Raw genomic sequence first — 23,453 nt, forward strand, 5'->3', positions numbered from 1 at the left:
AGAAGTCATGAGCAACATATTGTGGTTGGTACTTAGGAATTTCTAACATGTAACTGGTGGTCTTTGTCCTTAGTCTACAATCACATGAAAGAACATGCTATATGCCAAGTGAGATGCTGAGGACTGGGAGTCTGCACCCATCTTTTCATGTCATATGTTTCTGTCAAGCAGACAAGCACTGGGGAGTTAACACTAGGTGGTCCACCTAATGGCTGAGGACTGAGAGAGTGCACAGATAAAATGGTGCAGTGGTAGAAATCCAAAGAACTGAGCAATAAGAATCACACAGAGCAAGGAAGCAGGGCGGGCTTATGGGGTGTAAATTTACATCACATATGAAATTGTCTTTAAGTCCCCCAAACAAATCTTCATGGTTAGTGCTTCTCCAAGGATGGGTCAGGCACATTATTATCTCAGATGTGGGCAATTATTCACTCCTCTGTCCCAAAGGGTGTGTTTTGTTATAAAAGAATACCCATGAAATGTCACAATCAGAAGTCAAAGCACAACACAAGTACATTGTGAGGTATTAGAACAATAGCAAATCTGCAACAGCCATTCTTGGTCTATTATGTTATTTGTATTGGTACTCTGGTACACACCCACATCCCACAGCATCTTACACCAAGATAGGATGATTTGCCTGTGTGCCATCCACAGCCTGCTACTTGACTTTGTAATGGTGTCTATTTCCCACAGCTCTGAACTGTACATTCATCAAACATTTTCCCCAGTAATGGCATGGGGAAGCAAATGGCTTTCACAGTGACCTCCTCTAGGACCATACCTAACCAGATTGTGCATCTCTTAGGCACAGGCGTGTTGCAGCTGGTTTGTATGATGCACCAGTGCTATTGTTAAGTTTTTAAGAATTTTACAAGTTGGTATAACTTAGCTAACTTTCAACTGCCCATGATGGGAATACTTACAGCATGGAAATCAGCAGATTCTGCACTTCGTATTTCTCCATAACTGAGAAGGCAGTTAAGTGTTGCCAGCAAGCAATTTTAGCAACAGTCCCTCATTTCTATACAGCACAATTTGCTTTTGTTTATGGTCTCCATTTGCTAATTATAACAGATCTGGTATTCAGCCCACTGCATTGTCTTCTACACCTCTTGGTTGTGGTATCGTGGATCTTATGTTTCTTTTATTTCATATATGTTCCATATATATATATATATATATATATATATATATATGCTTATGGATTTGGGTTTGGGTTACACTTTTCTGGCTTATTTCAGTGGTTTTAGACATAGAGTATTTGGTACATAGAAAGACACATGAGATTTGGGCAAGCCGTTGTTAGTGAAACACTGGCTCAAGGTTGAAGTAACAATGACCAGTTTACTGTTCTCACCACTGAAAAACAGTTTTCCCTTGGCATTAGCAAGCAGCATGTATGGTATTGCCTTCCAGAGTAATATGAACATCACTCCTCATAAACCATTCACTTGCTAATATGGATACTGATTCAAGGTCTTACCTGAGGTATTAGCTTTATTAAAATTTCTAATGTTTGTATGTTAGAAATCCCATTCCCCATTCCTTCCCTCCTCTCTTTCTCTTTTGTTGTTGTTATGTGATATTCTTTGCAAAGAAGTCTCCATAAATAGGTGGGATACTTTATTATCCTGAAACTCATGTCACAAAGGTAGAAAAGATGGCCAATGCTGTCTTGTCATTTAAAAGCATTTGTTTCCATGTATATCTCAGATACTGATAAATGCGATCTCTAAGGGTTTTCTATTAAACCATCATGATGCACTCATTGACTTTTTCTTGATCAACTCTTTTAAGCCACTAAACTCATTATTCTTTTTGAGGTTCAAGTTATTATAACTTGGTCCATGGTAATTTCCCCACCTGGCTTCTGGGCATCTCAGTGCAGTCTCCCTGGCTTTCTGTGTCCAAGAAGCCTTGACCTCAGTCTGCCCCTTTCCTGCCCGAAAAGTGTGGTCATCACAATTAGTCTTTTCTCTAGGAAACTTCACTTTTGTTTCTTTATGGGAAGTTATAAGATCTTGTCTGGACACTGGACATGTACATTTATCCTAAGTTTTGTATCCTTTTAGAGTTTCACAATATACTAACTTCATGAATGAATATGTAAACTTACGTTAAAATATCTTCATATTAAATTTTGCATTTATGAATGGTTTCTACAGAAAATTTGGATTCTTAACATTATAAAATGATTGTGTGTGTGTATGGGTGTATAATTGTTTGAAAATATCAAACTCAGGCTTATAAAACTTCTGAAAAGGGTTTGGGTTTTTCTATGGTTCTTTCGGACCATAATTCATATTTATATATTGATAATCAAAACATGGAGTTTCTAACCTTTTGAATGAAAATTTCAGTTACAAGTTATTGAGAATTATGTTCATTAATTTCTCTTTGATTTCAACTTAGTTTTGCTTGTCAGGTTTAATTTTTTGAAAATTAATAATCATTCAAAGATTAAAAACCATAAAATGTGTGCACATCAATGTCTTGCTTTGAACATTTCCCACTCAACAGCTTTGTGTAATCATTTAATAGTTATTTTATTTTTATAATATTTTCTCATAAAATACCTGAGAAATTATATATATCATTTATCATCTATAACATGTCTCTATTTATCTATCAGGAATTTAGTTATCACCTGTACTAGCTAGTTTTGTGTCAACTTGACACAGCTGAAGTTATCACAGAGAAAGGAGCTTCAGTTGAGGGAATGCCTCCATGAGATCCAACTGTAAGGCATTTTCTCAATTAGTGATCAAGGGGGAGGTCCCCTTGTGGGTGGTGCCATCTCTGGGCTGGTAGTCTCGGTTCTATAAGAGAGCAGGCTGAGCAAGCCAGGGGAAGCAAGCCAGTAAAGAACATCCCTCCATGGCCTCTGCATCAGCTCCTGCTTCCTGACATTCTTGAGTTCCAGTCCTGACTTCCTTGGTGATGAACAGCAGTATGGAAGTGTAAGCTGAATAAACCCTTTCCTCCCCAAATTGCTTCTTGGTCTTGATGTTTGTTTGTGCAGGAATAGAAACCCTGACTAAGACAAATTGGTACCAGCAGAGTGGGGTATTCCTGCGACAACCTGACCATGTTTTGGGGAGGACTGTGGAAGGACTTTGGAACTTTGGGACAGACGATCCATTCAGTGTTAAGAGCTCTGTGAGATGTTGTGTAGGTGCTTGGAAGATAATGTTGAGAACAGTGCAGAAAAATGGAGGCCTGGCTTGTGAAATTTCAGAGGGAAAATTAAAGACTCTTTTCAGAGCCATTGCTATTTTGGATTATGAAGATTCTGTGGTTCTGGTTTGCTGGGGCTGAAGAATCGGCTGTGATTAACAAGATACCAGAACTACTAAAGTAAAACCTTTGCATTACTAGGACTATTGATGCTGGTTAGCTGGAGCTAAGAAATTAGCAGTGATTAAGAAGAGATCAGCATCACTGAGGTGAAATCTACTGGGAAGTGTTTTCTGAGAGCACAGAGGCTGTGTTCCAGAGATAGCCAAGGTTGTACCTTGTGCTGTGGATGGACTTAATAATGTATAAGAGTTACCCAGGAGGTACTGGTTTTAAAGGCATGAAGGGGTCACACAGAGCAGCTGAGGCTCGGCACTGTGAGAGGCCATGGAAGGCCATTGGTGAAGGTGCAGCCTCAGTTGTAATTGATGGCCCAGGACTGAAGGGGTCATGCAGTGTTTTGTAGATGCCAGTACCATGAGATGATCACCAAGAGCAGCATCAGTGGAGTATAGGCATCTGGAGCCTAGAGGACGATGCGTGTGCTACAAAGGGCATGGCTGGAGAAGTGACCCAAGCCCTTGGAGGAGCCCAGAAGATCCTGAGTTGGATACCAGACATTGGATGGTTGGAGAATGATTTTAGCTTTCGATTGTGACTGTGCCCTGATATTTTTCCCTCTTGAAGGAAGTTTTTTAGTGAAGCCCACAGTTAAGAGACTTTTAATTGTAAAGACTTTGGATTTTAAGCGAGATTGAAATTTTAAGAGTTTGTAAAGACTGTGGGACTTTTAAAGTTATTTAGATATTGGGGATGAATAAGAAACTAAGGGTTGAGGCTTACCAGTGATGTGTTTGTGTTTTAAGTTGATAAGGGGTCAATTGTACTGGCTAGTGTTGTGTCAACTTGACACAGCTGGAGTTATCACAGAGAAAGGAGCTTCAGTTGAGGGAATGCCTCCATGAGATCCAACTGTAAGGCATTTTCTCAATTAGTGTTCAAGGGGGAAAGGCCCCTTGTGGGTGAAACCATCTCTGGGCTGGTAGTATCGGTTCTATAAGAGAGCAGGCTGAGCAAGCCAGGGGAAGCAAGCCAGTAAAGAACATCCCTCCATGGCCTCTGCATCAGCTCCTGCTTCCTGACCTACTTGAGTTCCAGTCCTGACTTCCTTGGTGATGAACAGCAGTATGGAAGTGTAAGCTGAATAAACCCTTTCCTCCCCAACTTGCTTCTTAGTCATGATGTTTGTTTGTGCAGGAATAGAAACCCTGACTAAGACATAACCTATATGTATTTATCAGGTATCTATCTATCTTTCAGTCATCTATCACCTGTCTTAATGTCATTCATCATCATCATCATCATTGTCATCTATCATCCATCTAGTTATCTATCTATCTATCTATCTATCTATCTATTATTTACCTATCTATTCATTATACACATCTTCTTTTTGCTCTTCTGTAACAATTTTGGGATCTGTTCAAATAAATACATTAAATACTGTCTTCATTTATTTTCACTTCTACTAAAGGCTTCTATTGAACTTGTCTCCATTCCATGGGCTCTTCCCAGTTTTGCCTTTTAAGGATGCATGGTTGTGTATAAAGAGTATTACATTGTCCAGATGTCTTAGATTTGGCAAATACATTTGGCTGTTTCTTACGTATCACCACACCTATCTACAGAGACAGTGCTACCCAATTCATAATGTGATTTGTGGACCACAGGGACTACTATTGCTCCATTGCAGACTGTGCTCTAAGACTTGAGGTGAGCAATGCCCCAGCTTCCACTCATAGTTCTTTTTATTTTCATTGTATTTTTTTCTGTGCAGTGTATGTTTGGGTACATTTACATATAAATTCGTGTGTGTGTGTATGCGTGTGTGCATTTGCATGTGTGTGCCTATAACTGTGAAGGAGAGACTTCAGTACCAGCTGTTAATCTCCACCTTACCCTCTGAGACTGGCTGAGCATTGAGCCTCAGTGATCATCCTCCTTCATCTCCTTTAATGTGTATGTTATATTGAAAGTCGCATGTGTTTGAAGGAAAATTCTGTATTGTTATTACTGTATCTCGATTGTTCATGAGAGACAGAATTTCACTGGATCTCCCCCTCCAGCCTTGCATGTCTGCTCCTCCTATCTCAGCATCCTTAGTGCTAGGATTGCAGGTATGTACCACCATGCTGGGCTTGGTGCTGTTTTTCTCATTTCCTTCTACCTTTGCAGTCTAGCTTTTGATGGACATGTGAGATGGCCGTCCTTATCAGTTACAGTCTCTCATGGCTGTGATCTCCCTTCATTTTGTCAGTGATGCTTTTTCACATACAGACATTTTCATTTCCACTTGTCCACATGTATTAGTGTCTTTTCTTCCATCGTCTGGGCTTTTCGTTACATGCAATTTTATGAGAGTAATATTATAAATATTGTATGGTAATGAGGATTTTACATAATTTAATTGTATTTCTACTTAGATATTTGATTTATTTAGATTGCTGCCTTCAGTGTTGCTTTCAAAGTCCTTGATAGGTGATTCATACCCCACTGACATTTTAACTTGGTACTTAACCTTGTTCGCTGTGCCTAGGTCACATAGTTTCTTACATTTTAGCTCCTCAGAATCCTCTTTCTTTGTACCTTTCAAATTTTACTTTTCCTTCAAGGCCCATAGAGAGTCCTGTCTTCATTAATGATAAAATGGACAGCAGAGCCAATCTGTGCCTCTGAAACTGTGAATTGTACTTGGTTTCTGACATCATGGACTTGTAGCAGACTTAGGAATATGAATTCCTAGTTGGTGCCCATATAACATACCTAATAAATGAGCCCTCAGAGCAGAGGTCATATTTTATCTTTCTATGAGTCCTTAAGTTCCTGTCAATGCACCAGACCCTGTGTGCTATCCAGACTCCTGCCATTTGATCCATTTTCATGTGTAGAACGCATTCTCTCTTGGTTCTTTCTAGTCTGAGGAATGTCTTGTCACTACTACATTTCCTAGAGAAAAAAAAATTATTAAATTAAAACCAGGTGTGAATAGAAAAAGACAGGACTGTAGCAGTTGAGAACTGCAATCCCGATCCTCATTCAGCTCATGTGGCCATTGACTTTAATCTGCATGAAGGCCATTGGCACTTGACAAATGACAGATCCCAGAACTGTTCTCTGAGACAATGGATAGAGACTAGGCTGTGGGCTTTCTGCAGACTGGGGCCTCTAGATCTTGTTACCTCTAGGCAAATAATTTCAAAGGCACATTAATTTTTACTCACTTTTTATTCTGTAATTGAGATGAGATGTAGGGTCTGTTGGTGCCTAGTACCATGGAGAGCAACACTATAGCTGCAATGAGAGCAAGAGAGGTTGAAACCAAAAGGCCAGTTATGACTGGGGTGTGAGGTGTAATCACATATCAAGGACTTGGAAAACATTGAAGACAGGAAGCTGAATATCAAATATGTACGTGTAAATAAAACAAGATTAAAAGAAGAAGAATGTAATAACAAATCAGTTTAGAATGACAGAACAGAGAAGACTTTTCTTATGTCACTCAAAACCCAGGCAAAAGAAGAAAAAAGACAATAAATATGAACACATAGAAAGGAAGAAAAACACCTGTGTTTCAAGAATTATTGTTGTCAAAATTAACCTTTTTCCAGCAAGCCAGAACTGAGACAGAGTGGGATGCATCCTGCTTATGCAGTGATAAAGATGGTATGTTTTGGGTTGACCAATATTTTCTTACACTACGCAACTGCTTTCCTTCTGCAGATTTATGCTTTCTTCAACAACTGAGTTTTCCTTGCTCAGAGCTGTAGATGTGAATCTGGCTGTGCCAGGCACTTTCATCAGTACCACAGTCTCCTCCAAAGGGTCCAGGAACCACTGAAGGGCTGCTGAGTCCAGAAATTTCTCCTGTGTGCATGGAACTTGCTGGCTAGTCTCACTGATGCATTCTCATGATCCTATCTGGAAGTCTTGTGTCTAATTGGAGAAAACTAGCTGGCACCAATAAAAGAATACCATGTGCATAGCTGTGGCCATTTATAGCCACATTCATTCACTTACCTGAAATGAACTAATTAACTATTTACTGTCTTCTAGAATATCAGGCATATCTAGATATGCAGAATATAAGGTCTAATCTTGCTTCATAGGATCTTTCAGTATGAAGCACAGGCCTTCTGGCATTCCTGGTCTCACAATACAGCATTAAATGCTGTGCATTCAGCAGGTTCCCCAATTATTTTAAATTGTTTATAACATGTTTTCTGTTCTGGTATGAAAGTGTTACATTTACATAAAATTACATTTTGCAAGGCAGTTATGAAAATACAGAGTTGTATTTTTCTTCTCAGATGTGTTTTTGAAAAGTATTAAACATTAATATGAAGAAGACATGGGCTGATAAAGGAGATGGTTCAGGACTGGACTGGGGTATAACTCAGTGGTAGACCACATGCTTACACAATGTAAAGCCCTGGGTTCAATGTCAGCATCAAAAATCAGAATCAGAGCTTAACAATCCCGTATAGATACAAACGTAATTAAGCTGAGTTTGTCAAGAGTGCCCCTAACCTTTTTCTTGCCTGTAGATGAGAAATGGTGATGCCTAAGTGAACATAGAGCCACTTGCTTCAGCTGACTCACCATCAAAAGCATATTTTCTTCTTCTTCCAAGCTGGACTCCTGAATACCCACTGTGAAGTTTTCTTGGAGAGGGACCATATGTAATATATAACATCTGCTAACATGAGAACATTCTGAAATAACCCCCCAGTTCACCTGAAAAGAACTGGTGACAGCCTGAGTGATTTGGGGGTGAGTTTGGACCCAAGATAGATTTTTGGGGTGCTCTGTAGTATTCTGAATAGGTATTAACAGTGGTGCATCCTGCTCTTGACATAAAAGTGCACTTACAGCATGGTTTATATTTAAACACATGGAAGTATTTACTTACTGAACTTGAGCTCTGTTATTTGATTTTAGCAAAGGATTTTCAACTTTCCCATAGTCTCTGAAGATGGTCTTCTCCAGATATATAATAGTAATGCCTTGTACCCTAGGAATTCCCCATAAATTATGGCACTTGAGGTTTGGGGTATGGAATCAATTTTATTTTTCTGACTTAAAATCCTGTTAAAATCATAGTTGAGAAATGAATCCCTTCCATGCAGAAACATGAGCACCTTGCTATTTCTTAAGGTCATAATTCATATCTGCTTGGTAACCACAGATTAGAAACCCTTTTCAATCATTCATGTATGGTATTTTGTAAGTTATAGTAAGATATTAGTGGATTGATGCAAAATATGAAATAACATAGACTTTAGGTTTACCATCCAAGTTCAAAAATAAATTAAAACATTTTTAAAAATTCATACAGGAGATAGGAAATCAGGATGTCTAATTACTGAAATTGCACTGGACAGTTGTAAGATGCATGCAAGTAATTTACAAATACTCTGAAAAATCTCTCATTCTGTACTCAAGTAGTTACACCAAAATATTAATTAATTTTCTAAAATTCACATTGTAAAATCCTTAGATGCCAACTTGCTACAAATATTCAGGCTTTGTATTATATGTCTTGATTACTGAAGCCTTAGTAAATTTTAAGGCTTGGTGCAGAGTTCAGCTGATGCACATGAAGGAGCCAGGGCTGGTGCTACACATACTCCTAGCCCAGCAGAGGTCTCCGCAGTCAGGCCTGGGGAAGCTCTTAGTTTATCCTTTGTGTGGTTGTCAGTCTTAACACAATAACAGGCACTGACCTTTTATTATGTTCCTTGTTCCCATAGAGACAGCCATTGAGATTTTATCTATATAATCACATTAGGAATAAAGTAGTTACTTTCCCCTACCTTTGCAATGGAAAACCTTACTCATCTCCAAGACATCCATCTATATTGAGTAAAAGTGACAGAACTCATATAAACATTTTAAGCTGAATGAAATGGCATATGTACTATTCATAAAACCTCTAAGATGACAACAAATACGTTTGGAGTTCTAAGTGACAAAAGACAGCAGGGCAGGGTTTCTTTGAGATGGCCCTGAGGTTATTCAGTGACTCTTACCTGGACAGGAGCAATCCATACATGCACATACCTAGAGCTGTTGGAATACACTGCTCCATATGCCCTTTACTATCTGCTGCTTATGTATATGTGGTTAGTCTATAAATCTCTTTATTCCCTCAGACATCTGTTTTATTTATAACCAGTTACTGCATGAGTGCTTGTAAATTGCAATTTTAAATAAATATCAGGAGGAAGAAGGAAGGAAGGAAGGAAGGAAGGAAGGAAGGAAGGAAGGAAGGAAGAAAGGGAGAGAGAGAGAGAGAGAGAGAGAGAGAGAGAGAGAGAGAGAGAGAGAGAGAGGGAGGAGGTGAAGAAAGAAGGCAGAAATAGGTTTGGACACTAGAGATGGAATCCTTTCATCATGAACAAAGCAGAAAATAGAAAAATACTGAAGGTGTCATGGAAAAAGAAGGGATCAGTAAAAGAAAGACAAGAGAAAGCAGAAGGGACAGAGATGATGAAGCTGTGAGGAAGAAAAGTTCAGTGTAGGCAAAGCTCTTGATTCCTTGGCTGGTCTTCTTTTTTTTTTTTTTTCACTTCTTTTTTTTATTAGATATTTTCTTCATTTTCATTTCAAATGTTCTCCCCAAAGTTCCCTATACCCTCCCCCTGCACTGTTTCCCAACCCACCTACTCCAGCTTCCTGACCCTGGCATTACCCTGTATTGGGGCATATGGTCTTCACAAGACCAAGGGCCTCTCCTCCCATTGATGGCCAACTAGGTCATCCTCTGCTACATATGCAACTAGAGACACCGTTCGGTGGGGTACTGGTTCATATTGTTGATCCTCCTGTAGGGTTGCTGACCCCTTTGGATCCTTGGTTACTTTCTCTAGCTCCTTCTTTAGGGGACCAGTGTTCCATCCAATAGATGATTGTGAGCATCCACTTCTGTATGCCAGGCAATGGCATAGCTTCAAAAGAGAGAGCTATATCAGGGTCTTGTCAGAAAAATCTTGCTGGCATAAGCAATATTGTCTGAGTTTGGTGGTTATAAATGGGATGAATCCCCATGTGGGACAGTCTCTGGATAGTCCTTTCTACTGTCTCAGCTCCGAACTTTGTAATTCCTTCCATGGATATTTTGTTCCCCATTCTAAGAAACGAAGTATCCACATTTTGGTCTTCCTTCTCCTTGAGTTTCATGTGTGGTGTAAATTGTATCTTGGGTACTCTAAATTTCTGGGCTAATATCCACTTATCAGTGAGTGCATATCATGTGTGTTCTTTTGTGATTGGATTACCTCACTCAGGATGGTATCCTCCAGATGCATCCATTTGTCTAAGAATTTCATAAATTCATTGTTTTTAATAGCTGAGTAGTACTCCATTGTGTAAATGTACCACATTTCCTGTATCCATTCCTCATCTGGGACATCTGGGTTCTTTCCAGCTTCTGGCTATTATAAATAAGGCTGCTATGAACATAGTAGAGCATGTGTCTTTCTTACCCATTGGAGCATCTTCTGAGTATATGCCCAGGAGAGGTATTGCGGGATCCTCCGGTAGTACTATGTCCAATTTTATGAAGAACTGCCAGACTGATTTCCAGAGAGGTTGTACCAGCTTGCAATCCCACCAGCAATGGAGGAGTGTTCCTCTTTCTCCACATCCTCGCCAGCATCTGCTGTCACCTGAATTTTTGATCTTAGCCATTCTGGCTGATGTGAGGTAGAATCTCAGGGTTGTTTTGATTTGCATTTCCCGGATGATTAAGGATATTAAACATTTTTTCAGGTGCTTCTCAGCCCTTCAGTATTCCTCAGTTGAGAATTCTTTGTTTAGCTCAGTACCCCATTTTTAATAGGGTTATTTGATTTTCTGGAGTCCATCTTCTTGAGTTCCTTATATATATAGGATATTAGTCCCCTATCTGATTTAGGATTGGTAAAGATCCTTTCCCAATCTATTGCTGGCCTTTTTGTCTTATTGACAGTATCTTTTGCCTTACAGAAGCTTTACAATTTTATGAAGTCCTATTTGTCGATTCTTGCTCTTACAGCACAAACCATTGCTGTCTGTTCAGAAAAATTTCCCCTGTTCCCATATCTTCGAGACTTTTCCCCACTTTCTTCTCTATAAGTTTCAGAGTCTCTGGTTTTATGTGGAGTTCCTTGATCCTCTTAGACTTGAATTTTCTACAAGGAGATAAGAATGGATCAATTTGCTTTCTTGTATATGATAACTGCCAATTGACCCAGCACCATTTGTTGAAGATGCTGTCTTTTTTCCCACTGGATGGTTTTAGCTCCTTTGTCAAAGATCAAGTGACCATAGGTTTGTGTGTTCATTTCTGGGTCTTCAGTTCTATTCCATTGTTCTACCCGTCTGTCACTGTACCAGTACCATGCAGTTTTTTTTAAATCACAATTGCTATGTAATATAGCTTGAGGTCAGGCATCGTGATTCCACCAGAGGTTCTTTTATTGTTGAGAATAGTTTTTGCTATCCTAGGTTTTTTTCTTATTCCAGATGAATTTGCAAATTTTTCTTTCTAACTCTGTGAAGAATTGAGTTGGAATTTTGATGGGAATTGCATTGAATCTGTAGATTGCTTTCGGCAAGATAGCCATTTTGACTATGTTAATCCTGCCAATCCATGAGCATGGGAGATCTTTCCATCTTCTGAGATCTTCTTAGATTTCTTTCTTCAGTGACTTAAAGCTCTTATCATACAGATCTTTTACTTTCTTAGTTATAGTCACACCAATATATTTTATATTATTTGTGACTATTGTGAAGGGTGTTGTTTCCCTAATTTCTTTCTCAGCCGGTTTATCCTCTGTGTAGAAAAAGTTGGCTGGTTTTCTAACACTTTGAGAGGCAGCTGTGCATTTAGTTGCAGTGTTGCTACCATGAAACATGGGTATAGTGACCATACTGCTGTTTTTCTGGCTCAGTTTTCATACATTTCTTTTGCCCTGGATATTTACTCATGGGTGTTTTTATTTGTTCATTTGTTTTTCATTCTCAAAGTGTCCATGGGACACAACATGAATGTAAATCCTAGGCCTAGGTGTAGGAATGAGGCCTTAGGTGTAGCTATGCATGGGTGACTCATCAAACCAATCAATATCTTGACAATATTTGCTATTTTTCTGAAATATTGTCCCAGAATATTCTGGACCCTCACCTTCGGATATCTCTATTAATATATTTTCACATGATCAGATTTAGTTCATCCAAAGAATAGGGAGTAGCTCTGGCTTCCTGGAAGCCAAGTGCCGTGCTTGGTTCTCATTTGTTCATGACTGCCTGTGGCATCCAGTGTTTGTATTTATTGGAAGATTTTTATATTTTAGTGAAAACATTTTATGCGATGTGGGACAATGGACTGTGGTAGGACACTTGGTAAGGTAGAGACCCTGTACCCTGAGACGGTGGACATCTGCCTGCTCCCTACTAGCTTCCTGGCGCTGAATACATGACCACACTCCCCACATCCATCACATAGCCCAAAACAGAATTCTTCACGCTAATGAAGTAGCTAGAGGCCCTGAGGGTTTAGCCAATAAACTTCCATTCCTAGAGATTCCATCCTGCAAAAGGTATTTAATCTCAGGTCCACCCTGAGGAGAGGGTATGCACCCATTTTCCAAGATGAACAGTCAATAAAACTGTCTCTTTCATTAAGAACTGCCATGGGGAGCATGCAGAAATCCTTTAACTACCAAGTTCTGCCTAAGTCTCCTGCAGAAGGCCTCTCTGTGGTCCCAAACAACTGTTGCTAAACTAAAGACTTTCACAGGTGCACTAAGCAGGAGTTCCCTATTTCCATGCCCTGCTGTCCTCATTCTGTCCTCAGTCTGCTAGCCCCCAATGGTCCTGGCCTTGTCGTGGCCCATGGACCCCCTCCTCTGCACCCCATTGGTGACTGGATGCCTGGAAGTCAGGGAACCCCAGTTTCAGCCCCTCATCTTAGACTGTATTTCTACCCCCTGAGTGGTGTCTTGTCTCTACCTTAATTGGTAGCAGAGCAGGCTCAACACAGTCTAGTAAACTCCCTGAGTTTTGCCTTCTCAGCAGCCGTACCCAGCATCCCAGCAGCAGAGCAGAACATGGACACACAATATAAAATATTCTTGATCATGTTTTCCCCTCCGTGAACTCCTCCCAGATCCTCTTCACCTCCAACTCATACAACTCCACTCCCTTTCACTCTCTCTTTAGAAAACAGACTAGGTAGATAAAACAGTGACTCCTCTTCCCATGTTCTGTGGTTTGTAAAATGCTAAGTCATTCAGAGGAGGAGAGAGATGCTTTATATACAGGCTATATAGCTGTGTTGACTTAGATTTTTCAAAACTTACTTTAATAAAGGTTGGCAAACACTTCAAGACCCTTTCTAGTCCAAAGGGGAGAAAAGATATTAATAGGTCAAAGGAATGTGGACTTGTTTAGTAGAAGTAGCTCTTTAGGGTAATTCCAATCTCCATTGTCAAGATACCAGCAGTCCAGTTCAGTAGTGTCATGATACCAATAGTCTAGTTCAAAAGTGTGAACAAACACAAATCAGTAGTGGCTGCAGATCCAGCAGAAACTGCCAGGCCTCCACAGAATCAGCATGGGTAAGTGGAGACTTGGGGAAGTGGCTGTGCAACATTTATTTGGTCTATAGTCTTTGCTGTTCCTCACTTCCTTGAGAGAGGCATGACAGAGAACTTTTGGCATTCCAGCTGGTCCTAGTCACTCCTGCTCACCCATGCTCATTTGGTGGAAGAACAGAAAGGGAGCAAGAACATGTGCCTAACACTCAGCTGGCAGATGCTTTCCACAGTGTTGGTGAAACTCGTTAGTACTTCCTCTGGCTCTTGTGATAGTAATTTTGGTTGTTGTTGCTTTCATTGATATTATGAGTTAATAGTTTCAACAAATATGCCCACCCCCTTTCTACATTATACTTCTGGCAAGGTTAAATAGGGCAGCATTCTGTATTAGGGAAAGACAGAAGCCTTGCCCTTCAAGCCTGGGAGTGGTCCCAGTCCCTAGTGTTTTACCTTCCCCAGGCCATGTAGTTCATTTATCTTAATTATGCAATTCTGGAAGATTCCGATACTGCCAACTTATCAGAAGCCTCTGGAATCACACCACGCCCCTCTGATTAGGCGTGATTAGAGAAGCACCTGATATCAAACTGTTTTCCCATTTCCTTCTACATCGACTGTCCAGACCTGATTACTGCAGCTGCTTGGCGGCTGTTCTCATTAGCGTTGCATCGATCAAGGGCAGCTGATGGTTCCGAACGCCAGGCTAAATGTGCTGCATTCCATTCATTGTGTGAAGCCCACAGATAAAGCAAAGAGAAATTAAAGCCTGTGTTTTATTGTCCAAAGTCTGGTCAAATTGCAAGCCTCCTTGCTGCTCACCCAGATCCTGCCTCAAAGAAGCATCATTAATTAGTCTTCCCAGCCATGCAGTCCTTAGAAGCAATATCCTTGATCTATTGAATCCTGCTTTATTAAAATTATCCACTGTGCCTGTCCTTAATAAGGTCAAAGAAGAAATCCATGAAAGCTGATTCATCACAAAGACCCTAGGGATGCATGTCATAGAGAAAACCAATTTTATTTTCCTGTTGCAAGACAGAAGTGGGTTACAAACTCCCTTACCAGAAAGGCAAGGCTTGGAGAATCCAACATTAATTTGGAGAAAGGCCTAATCAGTCTATCTGATGTGCTCTGTGAAAGCTTCCCAATGTCCAGGCCACATGTGTGAAGTGGAGTGAGAAGATAGCATTTTAACACTGTAAGGGAATGATAATTCCTCCCAGGAGGTGCTTGCTTGTAAGAGGTTTCCCTCCATGATCTCAGCTACATTTCTTTAATAGTTATTAATACTACTATGTGGGCTCTACTCTTCTGCTGTGATAGAATCTCCCCAATGGGGCTGCTTTACAGGCGTTCAGCAGAGCTTGGAAGGCATGATAAAGCAGGAACCAGTTTCCTCTTTCATCAGCAGAGGACAAAGACTAGGACATGGGCTTGTCCAGTAACACAAAATCTGTAAACTCACTGAAAAGGAACTAGATCTTGCTCTCACCCTCAAAACATGCAGTTCCCCAGTATGACCCATTTGTCTTCTTTTGCACTGTTGACATAAGTTTGCTTTCATTTCTACTAAAAGCAATTCTAGTTCTGAAATTTGGAGAGTTACAGCCAGTTCTCGCAAGCTGTTTACTGCTTTAAATATTCAACAAGTAAGCGTTCTGTGCTTAACTGCTAGCTTTGGATGTCTTGTTGAGATGCAAAGCTGAAATTCCCTGTGTGCTCATCTCAATGCAGTGTCCATTTATGACAACCATTTAGAGCTTGTTAATGTGATTTATATTAAATAAGTGCAGCTATTTCATTGTGGCTTTCAGAACTAGAGGCTAGGCCAGCTCCGCTTGGATGAACCCACAATCTTCTAGACTGAAAGGCTTCCTACTTAAGGATTTGCATGTGCCTACTTCAGAAGATGTTTGTATAAAGCTGGGCATGGTTGTGTACACAGGAGACTCGGGGGTTCAGCGTCATACTCTGTTACCCATCAAGTCTGAAACTAGCCTATCAAGTTTGAAACTAGCCTGGCCTTCATGAGACCTTGTGTCAAGCAAACAAAACAAATCAAACACCACTTTCTCCTTGAAAACCACAGAGGTCTCTCTTGAGTTGAGCGCCATGGAAGTTTGATTTCTGGGTCATTTAGGGAATTTACTGTGCAACATACTGGAACACATATTTATCAATTTCTAAGAGCTCCAGGTTCTTTGGGGTCAAGGGGGAAATTATGGCTAAATATAATGGTTTTTATTTTGTCAATCCAAGTGATCAGTTTAGTAGAATGTAGGGACATGGGTCAGATAGAAAGATTTCTCAGAGGAGAGAGGTTTTGCTTTCTCTGTGGACATGGATGGGATGGTATTTTATAAGTAACTGTATATCTCAAGTCACAAACTCCTAAAAGATTGCAGTCTGTTCTAGGAATAAAACTTGCCATTGGGGTATCTATCCCTTTTTTTCAATAACATGGAAGGGATGCTTCCATGCCTAGAGAGAGGAAGATAAGAGCAATAAGCAGACCAACTTAACAGAAGTCACAAACCCTCAAAACTGCAGTTCTTTAGGGATGTAGTTCTTTCATTGGCAAGGTCAAGTTTAATACTGTCCAGTGCAGCAGGTGCTGAGATTACACCTAACTGTATCTCTCAGGTCCAGTAAGATTTAGCCTATAACACTTGTGTTTTGTTTTCTTTTCCTTTTTTTATTAATTAGGTATTTTCTTCATTTATATTTCCAATGCTACCCCATAAGTCCCCCAAACCCTCCACTCCCCTCCCCTCCCCCCCACTCCTACTTCTTGGCCCTGGCGTTCCCCTGTACTGAGGCATATAAAGTTTGCAAGGCCAATGGGCCTCTCTTTCCACTGATGGCCGACTAGGTCATCTTCTGATACATATGCAGCTAGAGACACGAGCACTGAGGGGATACTGGTTAGTTCATATTGTTGTTCCACCAATAGAGTTGCAGACCCCTTTAGCTCCTTGAGTACTTTCTCTAGCTCCTCCATTGGGGGCCCTGTGATCCATCCAATAACTGACTGTGAGCCTCCACTTATGTGTGTGCTAGGCCCCGGCATAGCCTCGCAAGAGACAGCTATATCAGGGTCCTTTCATCAACATCTTGCTAGTGTGTGCAATGGTGTCAGCGTTTGGAGGCTGATTATGGGATGGATTCCCAGGTATGGCAGTTTCTAGATGGTCCATCCTTTCATCTCAGCTCCAATCTTTGTCTCTGTAACTCCTTCCATGGATGTTTTGTTCCCAATTTTAGAATTTAGAAGGAGCAAAGTGTCCACACTTTCGTCTTCGTTCTTGAGTTTCATGTGTTTCGCAAATTGTATCTTGTATCTTGGGTATTCTAAGTTTCTGGGCTAATATCCACTTATCAGTGAGTACATATCATGTGAGTTCTTTTGTGATTGGGTTACCTCACTCAGTATGATGCCCTCCAGGTCCATCCATTTGCCTAGGAATTTCATAAATTCATTCTTTTTAATAGCTGAGTAGTACTCCATTGTGTAAATGTACCACATTTTCTGTATCCATTCCTCTGTTGAGGGGCATCTGGGTTCTTTCCAGCTTCTGGCTATTACAAATAAGGCTGCTATGAACATAGTTGAGCATGTGTCCTTTTTACCGGTTGGAACATCTGCTGGATATATGCGGGATCCTCTGGTAGTACTGTGTCCAATTTTCTGAGGAACTACCAGACTGATTTCCAGAGAGAGAGAGAGAGAGAGAGAGAGAGAGAGAGAGAGAGAGAGAGCGAGAGCGAGAGAGAGAGAGAGAGAGAGAGAGAGAGAGAGAGAGAGAATATCCCAGAACCAGCAATAGGATCGAAGAACTATAGGCTTTGAGATGGGCACTCACCTCATGAAGAGCAGGCCCAGTACCTGTAGGGTGGTGACAAAGCTTCTGTATGTGGAGAGAAATGTCCATCCTCAGACTCCTGACCCTTCAGGTTAACTTTATAGTTTACTGACAAATAGTGATGTTGAACACTGCTTCATGTGCTTCATTGGTCATGGGAATATCTTCTGTAGATAAATGGTCACTTAAAGCTTTTATCCATTATAATTTAAGCATCAAATTTTAGCCTATTAAATCTTTACATTAATAATTTTAATTTTTGTCTTAAAAAGCCTTTTGAGTAATCTTAAAATAGTGTCCTATTAAATATATTCATATTTTGAAGATACTTTCTCTCATAAGATTGTTTTCATAGACAATGGAAAACAAACACTAAATATTTATTAAAGCCAAGACTTAAAATAAATGCAGCCTTGAAAAGATCAGGAAGAGTAAAAGGGCTATTTCTCGGAGAAGGGGAAAGGCTGGGTACGGGGTTGGAACTGCTGCTGGATTGAAATCAGGGGCTGATCCTGAGAGGCAGAAGAACTGGTGTTTTCTGTAGCACAGATGTAAGATAGACTCAAATAAGGGATAAGGTGTGTGTGTGGGGGGTAGGTAGACCCACTGCAGCAAGGGTGCTGCTATCCATGAAAGATACCCTGTATCTACCAGCATGCTGAGAAACAGGTTACACAACTGCTATCAGGTGTGCTGGCAGGACGGCTGCTGCCACATCTGGATGCAGTTATGCATGTGTCCCAGAACCTTCTGGTGGCTTTTGTGCTCTCCAGCTCAGGGGGACAAGTTGGATCTGGCTCCAGAGTGGCTGCTTTCCCTACAGATTTACAACATTTAAGTTCTGGATCTGAGGATGTGTGTCTTCCCAGATCTGAGTCTTCCTCATTCTTGGCACTGGAATCCTTGTCCTGTTCTTCCCACAACTCGGTCAGAAGCCTATCAACACGGATAAAAAGATCAGAGTGTGGCATGTGCACACTCAAATAGGCCTTCAGGTATGTCAGAGGTAACAGGTCTGAGGGTTCACAAAAGTCCTCAGGGTTCTTGTCCATCCATGTGTGCAGGAAGGTACAGAGGCTGCTCCTTACTTGTTTATGCTCCACAGAATGAGTGTGGAAGTATGAATACCTAGAGAAGACCAGACAGAATATCACCAAAAAGTCCCAGCCCCCACCCAACCAAATCTTGGCAGTTCTGTCTGCTGTCAGATATATTATTATTTTACCTGGACAAACTCGGTGCTCTAAATATATCTGTGCGAAGTTTGAACAAATGCATCTCTATCCAGACATCTCTGTGGTTGGTCACATGGTTTCCTGGGATATCCTTCACAGATCTCCACTTTGGACAAATCTCTACTGGGTACTCCAATAGTTCTAGAACCTTCTTTACATTTCAGGGAAGTGAATTACCAAGGTGTCAGAAATATTGAGTGAGGGATAGGGTGCATTTTATAGGTAAAAGGCACATCAATGAGGGTCTCAGCTCTTAAATGCCACTCCCTTCGCCTAAGCCTGGACAAAGTTTCTTACTTCATGCTGTTGGGCCCTGACAAGTCTGTACACAATAAACAGGCAGAGAGAGAGAGAGAGAGAGAGAGAGAGAGACAGAGAGAGACAGAGAGAGACAGAGACAGAGACAGTGAGACAGACAGAAAGAGACAGAGAGACAGAGAGATAGAGACAGACAGAGAGACAGAGACAGACAGAGAGACAGAGAGACAGAGAGACAGAGAGACAGATAGACAAACAGAGACTGAGAGGCAGATACTGAGAGACAGAGACAAAGAGATACAGAGTCAGACAGAGACAAACAGAGAGACAGGCAGAGAGACACAGATATATATATATATATATATATATATATCTGGAGAGAGAATATATCCCAGAACCAGTAATAGGATTGAAGAACTATAGGCTTTGAGATGGGCACTCACTTCATGAACAGTAGGCCCAGTACCTGTAGTGGGGTGACAAAGCTTCTGTATGTGGAGAGAAATGTAGGGACAAAGAAGGGGTCTCCTTCCTGAATTGAAGGCACCAGGTTGTTCACCAACTTAACAACCATTTCTGCACTGATTGGAGACTCTCTACGTGGCTCCCTCAGATCCTGTGGGGCAGAAGTGTTCTCACCGGGAGAAAAGATTAAGATCAAGGACTCAAATAGACATAGGTCTGCAGCATTCTCATTGGTTCCTCTCATTCCAAGATTTCCTAAATCATCATTCTGCCAAACACAGATTAAAAAACAGAGTGCTTACCTGGTCTGTGTGGTTCTGGTCCTGGTTACCCTTGGTCACAGTTTTTCGCTTTCTGGAAAATGGCCCCAGGCGTTGAAGGCAAGAGTGAACCCTGTGCCTCCAGACACTACCATGGCCTTCCCTATTGTCTTTCTTGAGGCCCAAGCCTCGAGTAGTCCTAAGACACCAAGAGAACATCTTGCCCTCTCTAGTGTCTCTGACAAGTGAAGTCTGTGGGGCTGCCTCTCAGCAGTTGGCTGTGTAGGGCTTCATTCTGAGGTCATTGCCAAGAGGGTGATCTCACTACTGTCCTGTCTTCAACAGGACTTTCTTATAAAGCCCCTAGATCCCCTCCAACCTCCCAGGAATACAAATAGACACAGTTACACAAGTGCTTCATGTTCATTGCTCCCAGGGTTGTTTGGATATAGGCAGTACATCAGCCTTGCAATCTGTGTCCCTACTGTTAAAGTAAACCTGTAACCCTACTCCTAAACTTTTAGCCCAGTCTACCATAAACCCAAGCCATGATGCCTTGCTTTTATGTGACCTTGTGTGTGTGTATGTATTCTCTGTGGAATGAGAATACATGCATACCTATGACAGGCACCAGCCCCGCAATGTCATTGTTCTGACATAGGAATGTCTTTCCATTATTATTTTCCACCCCCAAGATCATATTAAGAATCCATCCCATATGTTTGCAGCTCTCTGTAAACAGCTTGCTGAGCCACATTCACCAGGTTACAAGATAGAAGCCCTCCCTTCCCCCAGCAATCTTTCCGGGTGAATTAATCCAATCCGGAATTACCTATTCTTCCGATTCCTGCTTGGGTTCTTGACCTGACAGTCTTCAGTGATGAACTCTGACCTGCCACCTTCATGAAACCTTTTCCTTCCCTACATTGCATTTAGTCATGGTGCTTGTCACAGCAATGGAATGAAAGAAGACTTCCACTCTTTCTCTGTCCCCATCCTGTGTTATGTGGCATCCAACCTATTCTCTAGTTGCTCATCTCTCTCACTTGCTAGTACCCCATCTCTTCCTCTCTACTCTGCGTTTTCTTTTTCTCCTGCTCCCAGTTGTGTTTGCTCCCAAGTCATTCACTGTTCATCTCCTGGTCAGCTCCTTCCTTCACACAGAGTGTCTGGGTCCATGTTTAGCAAGCCGGTGATCTGAGGAGTCCAAGTCATGTGCATGTGTTCAGAATCCTGTGGTACTCCAGAATGGGGAGCAATTTCATTGTTAACAACTTGTCTCCTTTGTCAAAGTGAAGTAGAGTTGTGTTTATTCTTCCTTTACTCTTCTTTGCAATGTATTCATTGTTTCTTTTTCCCATTTGGCAAAGAGTGTGGATTTGGGTGGGTGAAGAAATGTGGAGAATGGTGGACTGTGGGAGGGGAACCCTAACCAGAATATATTGCACAAAAAATATAATTTCAATAAAAATAGTTTCCAAAGTTAGTCTATTGATATTACATATGGAAACTTGTTTTAATTAATTAAGAAGGAAATGAGAAAAGAAGAAAACAAAAATCAGGATGTGGAAGTTCAGAAAATTTGCCATGTATCCTGTCTGGTTGTAAGTGAGCAAAATCATCTTCTGGTGGACTGGACTGTTAAGAGATCCTTGAAAACTTGTAACTGCTTTCATCCTCATGATGCAATGTATACCAAAGGGTAAATTTGTGAGTACCCATGACATTTGTATAACTGCAGGGGTAAGGTAGTGTTGATGAACATATGTGAGTGAATAACAGCTGGGAGCCAGGAATAGCACAGACAACATGTGGGAAAGCAGTACAGACCCTACGCATTTTATACTGAAGGTAATAAAGGACCATAGAAGGATGATAAAATTTAGACTCTGTTTTTTTTCATTCCATCTGATAAAGATGATATCCCTTAGTAACTACATCTTTTATTGCACCAGAGAAGTAATCTGTGGCTAGGATAAAGGAAATGGTATCAACACACTTGTATTTATATAGATGCATATATGTGTGATTATATGGTGTGAAGCGTATTTTGCACATTTCAAAATATTTTATTGTAAATATATGCAAAAATAAGTTCGTTCAAGATTAAGAGAGCCTATGATTTTGGGGAAGGTGTGAAACGTCTTTGCATTAAATGAAGCAGATCTTACCTCGTATAATTCTTAGCATTTTAAACTGAGCAATCCATGCATTCACAGTGCTGTACAATTGCTGTCTATATTCACTCTGTACACATTGTAATCATACAAATGAGGAATCTCGTACTCATTAACAAGTCATCTCCCAACCACCTCTTCTTCTATCCCATGACAAGAACTGATCTTTTTTTCTCTGTGAATGCACCCATTCCACATGTGTTATTCATATGGATAAAAGCTTCTTCCAATTTTATGTTGAGGAGCATCCTTCAGTTTGATGGTAGAAAGAGAACTTAGAGGTCCATGTTCCCAGATGTGATGGTGGATAAGTCATGAAGATCCACTCTCAGGAATGTGATGAATGTCCTTAGAATTATGTTCTACCTTTGCTCTGCCACATGAGGACACAAAGGAAGTCACAAAGATAAGCCAGAAAATGGACTTTATCAGCCACACACAGGATGTTTGAACACAGAGATATTTAGCTTTAGCCCTAATATTGTGAGGATGAATGAATAAATGTATTAATGAATGAATTAATTTTTTTTATTTTATATTTTTTTATTAGATATTTTCTTTATTTACATTTCAAATGCTATCCAGAAAGTTCCCTATACCTTCCCACTTCTTGGCCCTGGCATTCCTTTGTACTGGGGCACATAAAGTTTGCAAGACTAAGGGGCCTCTCTTCCCAATGATGGCTGATTAGGCCATCTTCTGCTACATATGCTGCTAGAGACATGAGCTCTTGGGATAATGGTTAGTTCATATTTTTGTTCCACCTATATGGTTGCAGCTCCTTGGGTACTTTCTCTAGCTCCTTCATTGGGTGCCCTGTGTTCCATCCAATAGATGACTGTGAGCACATCCACTTCTGTAATTGCCAGGCACTGGCATAGGCTCACACAGGACAGCTATATCAAGGTCCTTTAAGCAAAAACTTGCAGGCATATGCAATAGTGTCTGGGTTTGGTGGCTGATTGTGGGATGGATGCCCGGTTGGGATAGTCTCCGGATGGTCCATCCTTTTGTCTTAGCTCCAAACTTTGTCTCTGTAACTCCTTCCATGGATATTTTGTTCTGTATTCTAAGGAGGAATGAAGTATCCACACGGTGGTCTTCCTTCTTCTTGATTTTCTTGTGTTTTGCAAATTGTATCTTTGGTATTCTAAGTTTCTGGGCTAATATCCACTTCTCAGTGAGTGCATATCAAGTGACATTGTTTGTGATTAAGTTACCTCACTCAGGATGATGTCTTCCAGATACATCCATTTGCAGAAGAATTTCATAAATTCATTGTTTTTAATAGCTGAGTAGTACTCCATTGTGT

General features: G+C 40.7%; 1 protein-coding gene across 1 annotated transcript; it reads right to left on the reverse strand.

Moving 5' to 3' along the window:
- Positions 1 to 18,392: 18,392 nt before the first annotated feature.
- LOC110285137 (uncharacterized) lies at positions 18,393 to 20,183 on the reverse strand. Its single transcript, XM_021151133.2, has 3 exons — positions 20,007 to 20,183; positions 19,683 to 19,855; positions 18,393 to 18,874 (listed from the first exon to the last, which is right to left on the reverse strand). The coding sequence occupies exons 1-3, from the start codon at positions 20,181 to 20,183 to the stop codon at positions 18,394 to 18,396; spliced, it is 831 nt and encodes a 276-aa protein (XP_021006792.2). The 3' UTR covers position 18,393.
- Between the last annotated feature and the right edge of the window lie 3,270 nt (positions 20,184 to 23,453).

The sequence above is a fragment of the Mus caroli genome, unplaced genomic scaffold (assembly GCF_978045245.1).
Source record: "Mus caroli unplaced genomic scaffold, Mus_caroli_1 scaffold_19, whole genome shotgun sequence".
Classification (NCBI taxonomy): domain Eukaryota; kingdom Metazoa; phylum Chordata; class Mammalia; order Rodentia; family Muridae; genus Mus; species Mus caroli.

Coding starts and splice junctions, on each gene's coding strand:
- LOC110285137 (XM_021151133.2), bottom strand. CDS start 20,183: ATGTTCTCTTGGTGTCTTAGGACTACTCGAGGCTTGGGCCTCAAGAAA. Junction 19,856..20,006: donor ACCAGAACCACACAGACCAG/GTAAGCACTCTG, acceptor TCTGCCCCACAG/GATCTGAGGGAGCCACGTAG. Junction 18,875..19,682: donor CTGGGCCTACTGTTCATGAA/GTGAGTGCCCAT, acceptor GGTCTTCTCTAG/GTATTCATACTTCCACACTC.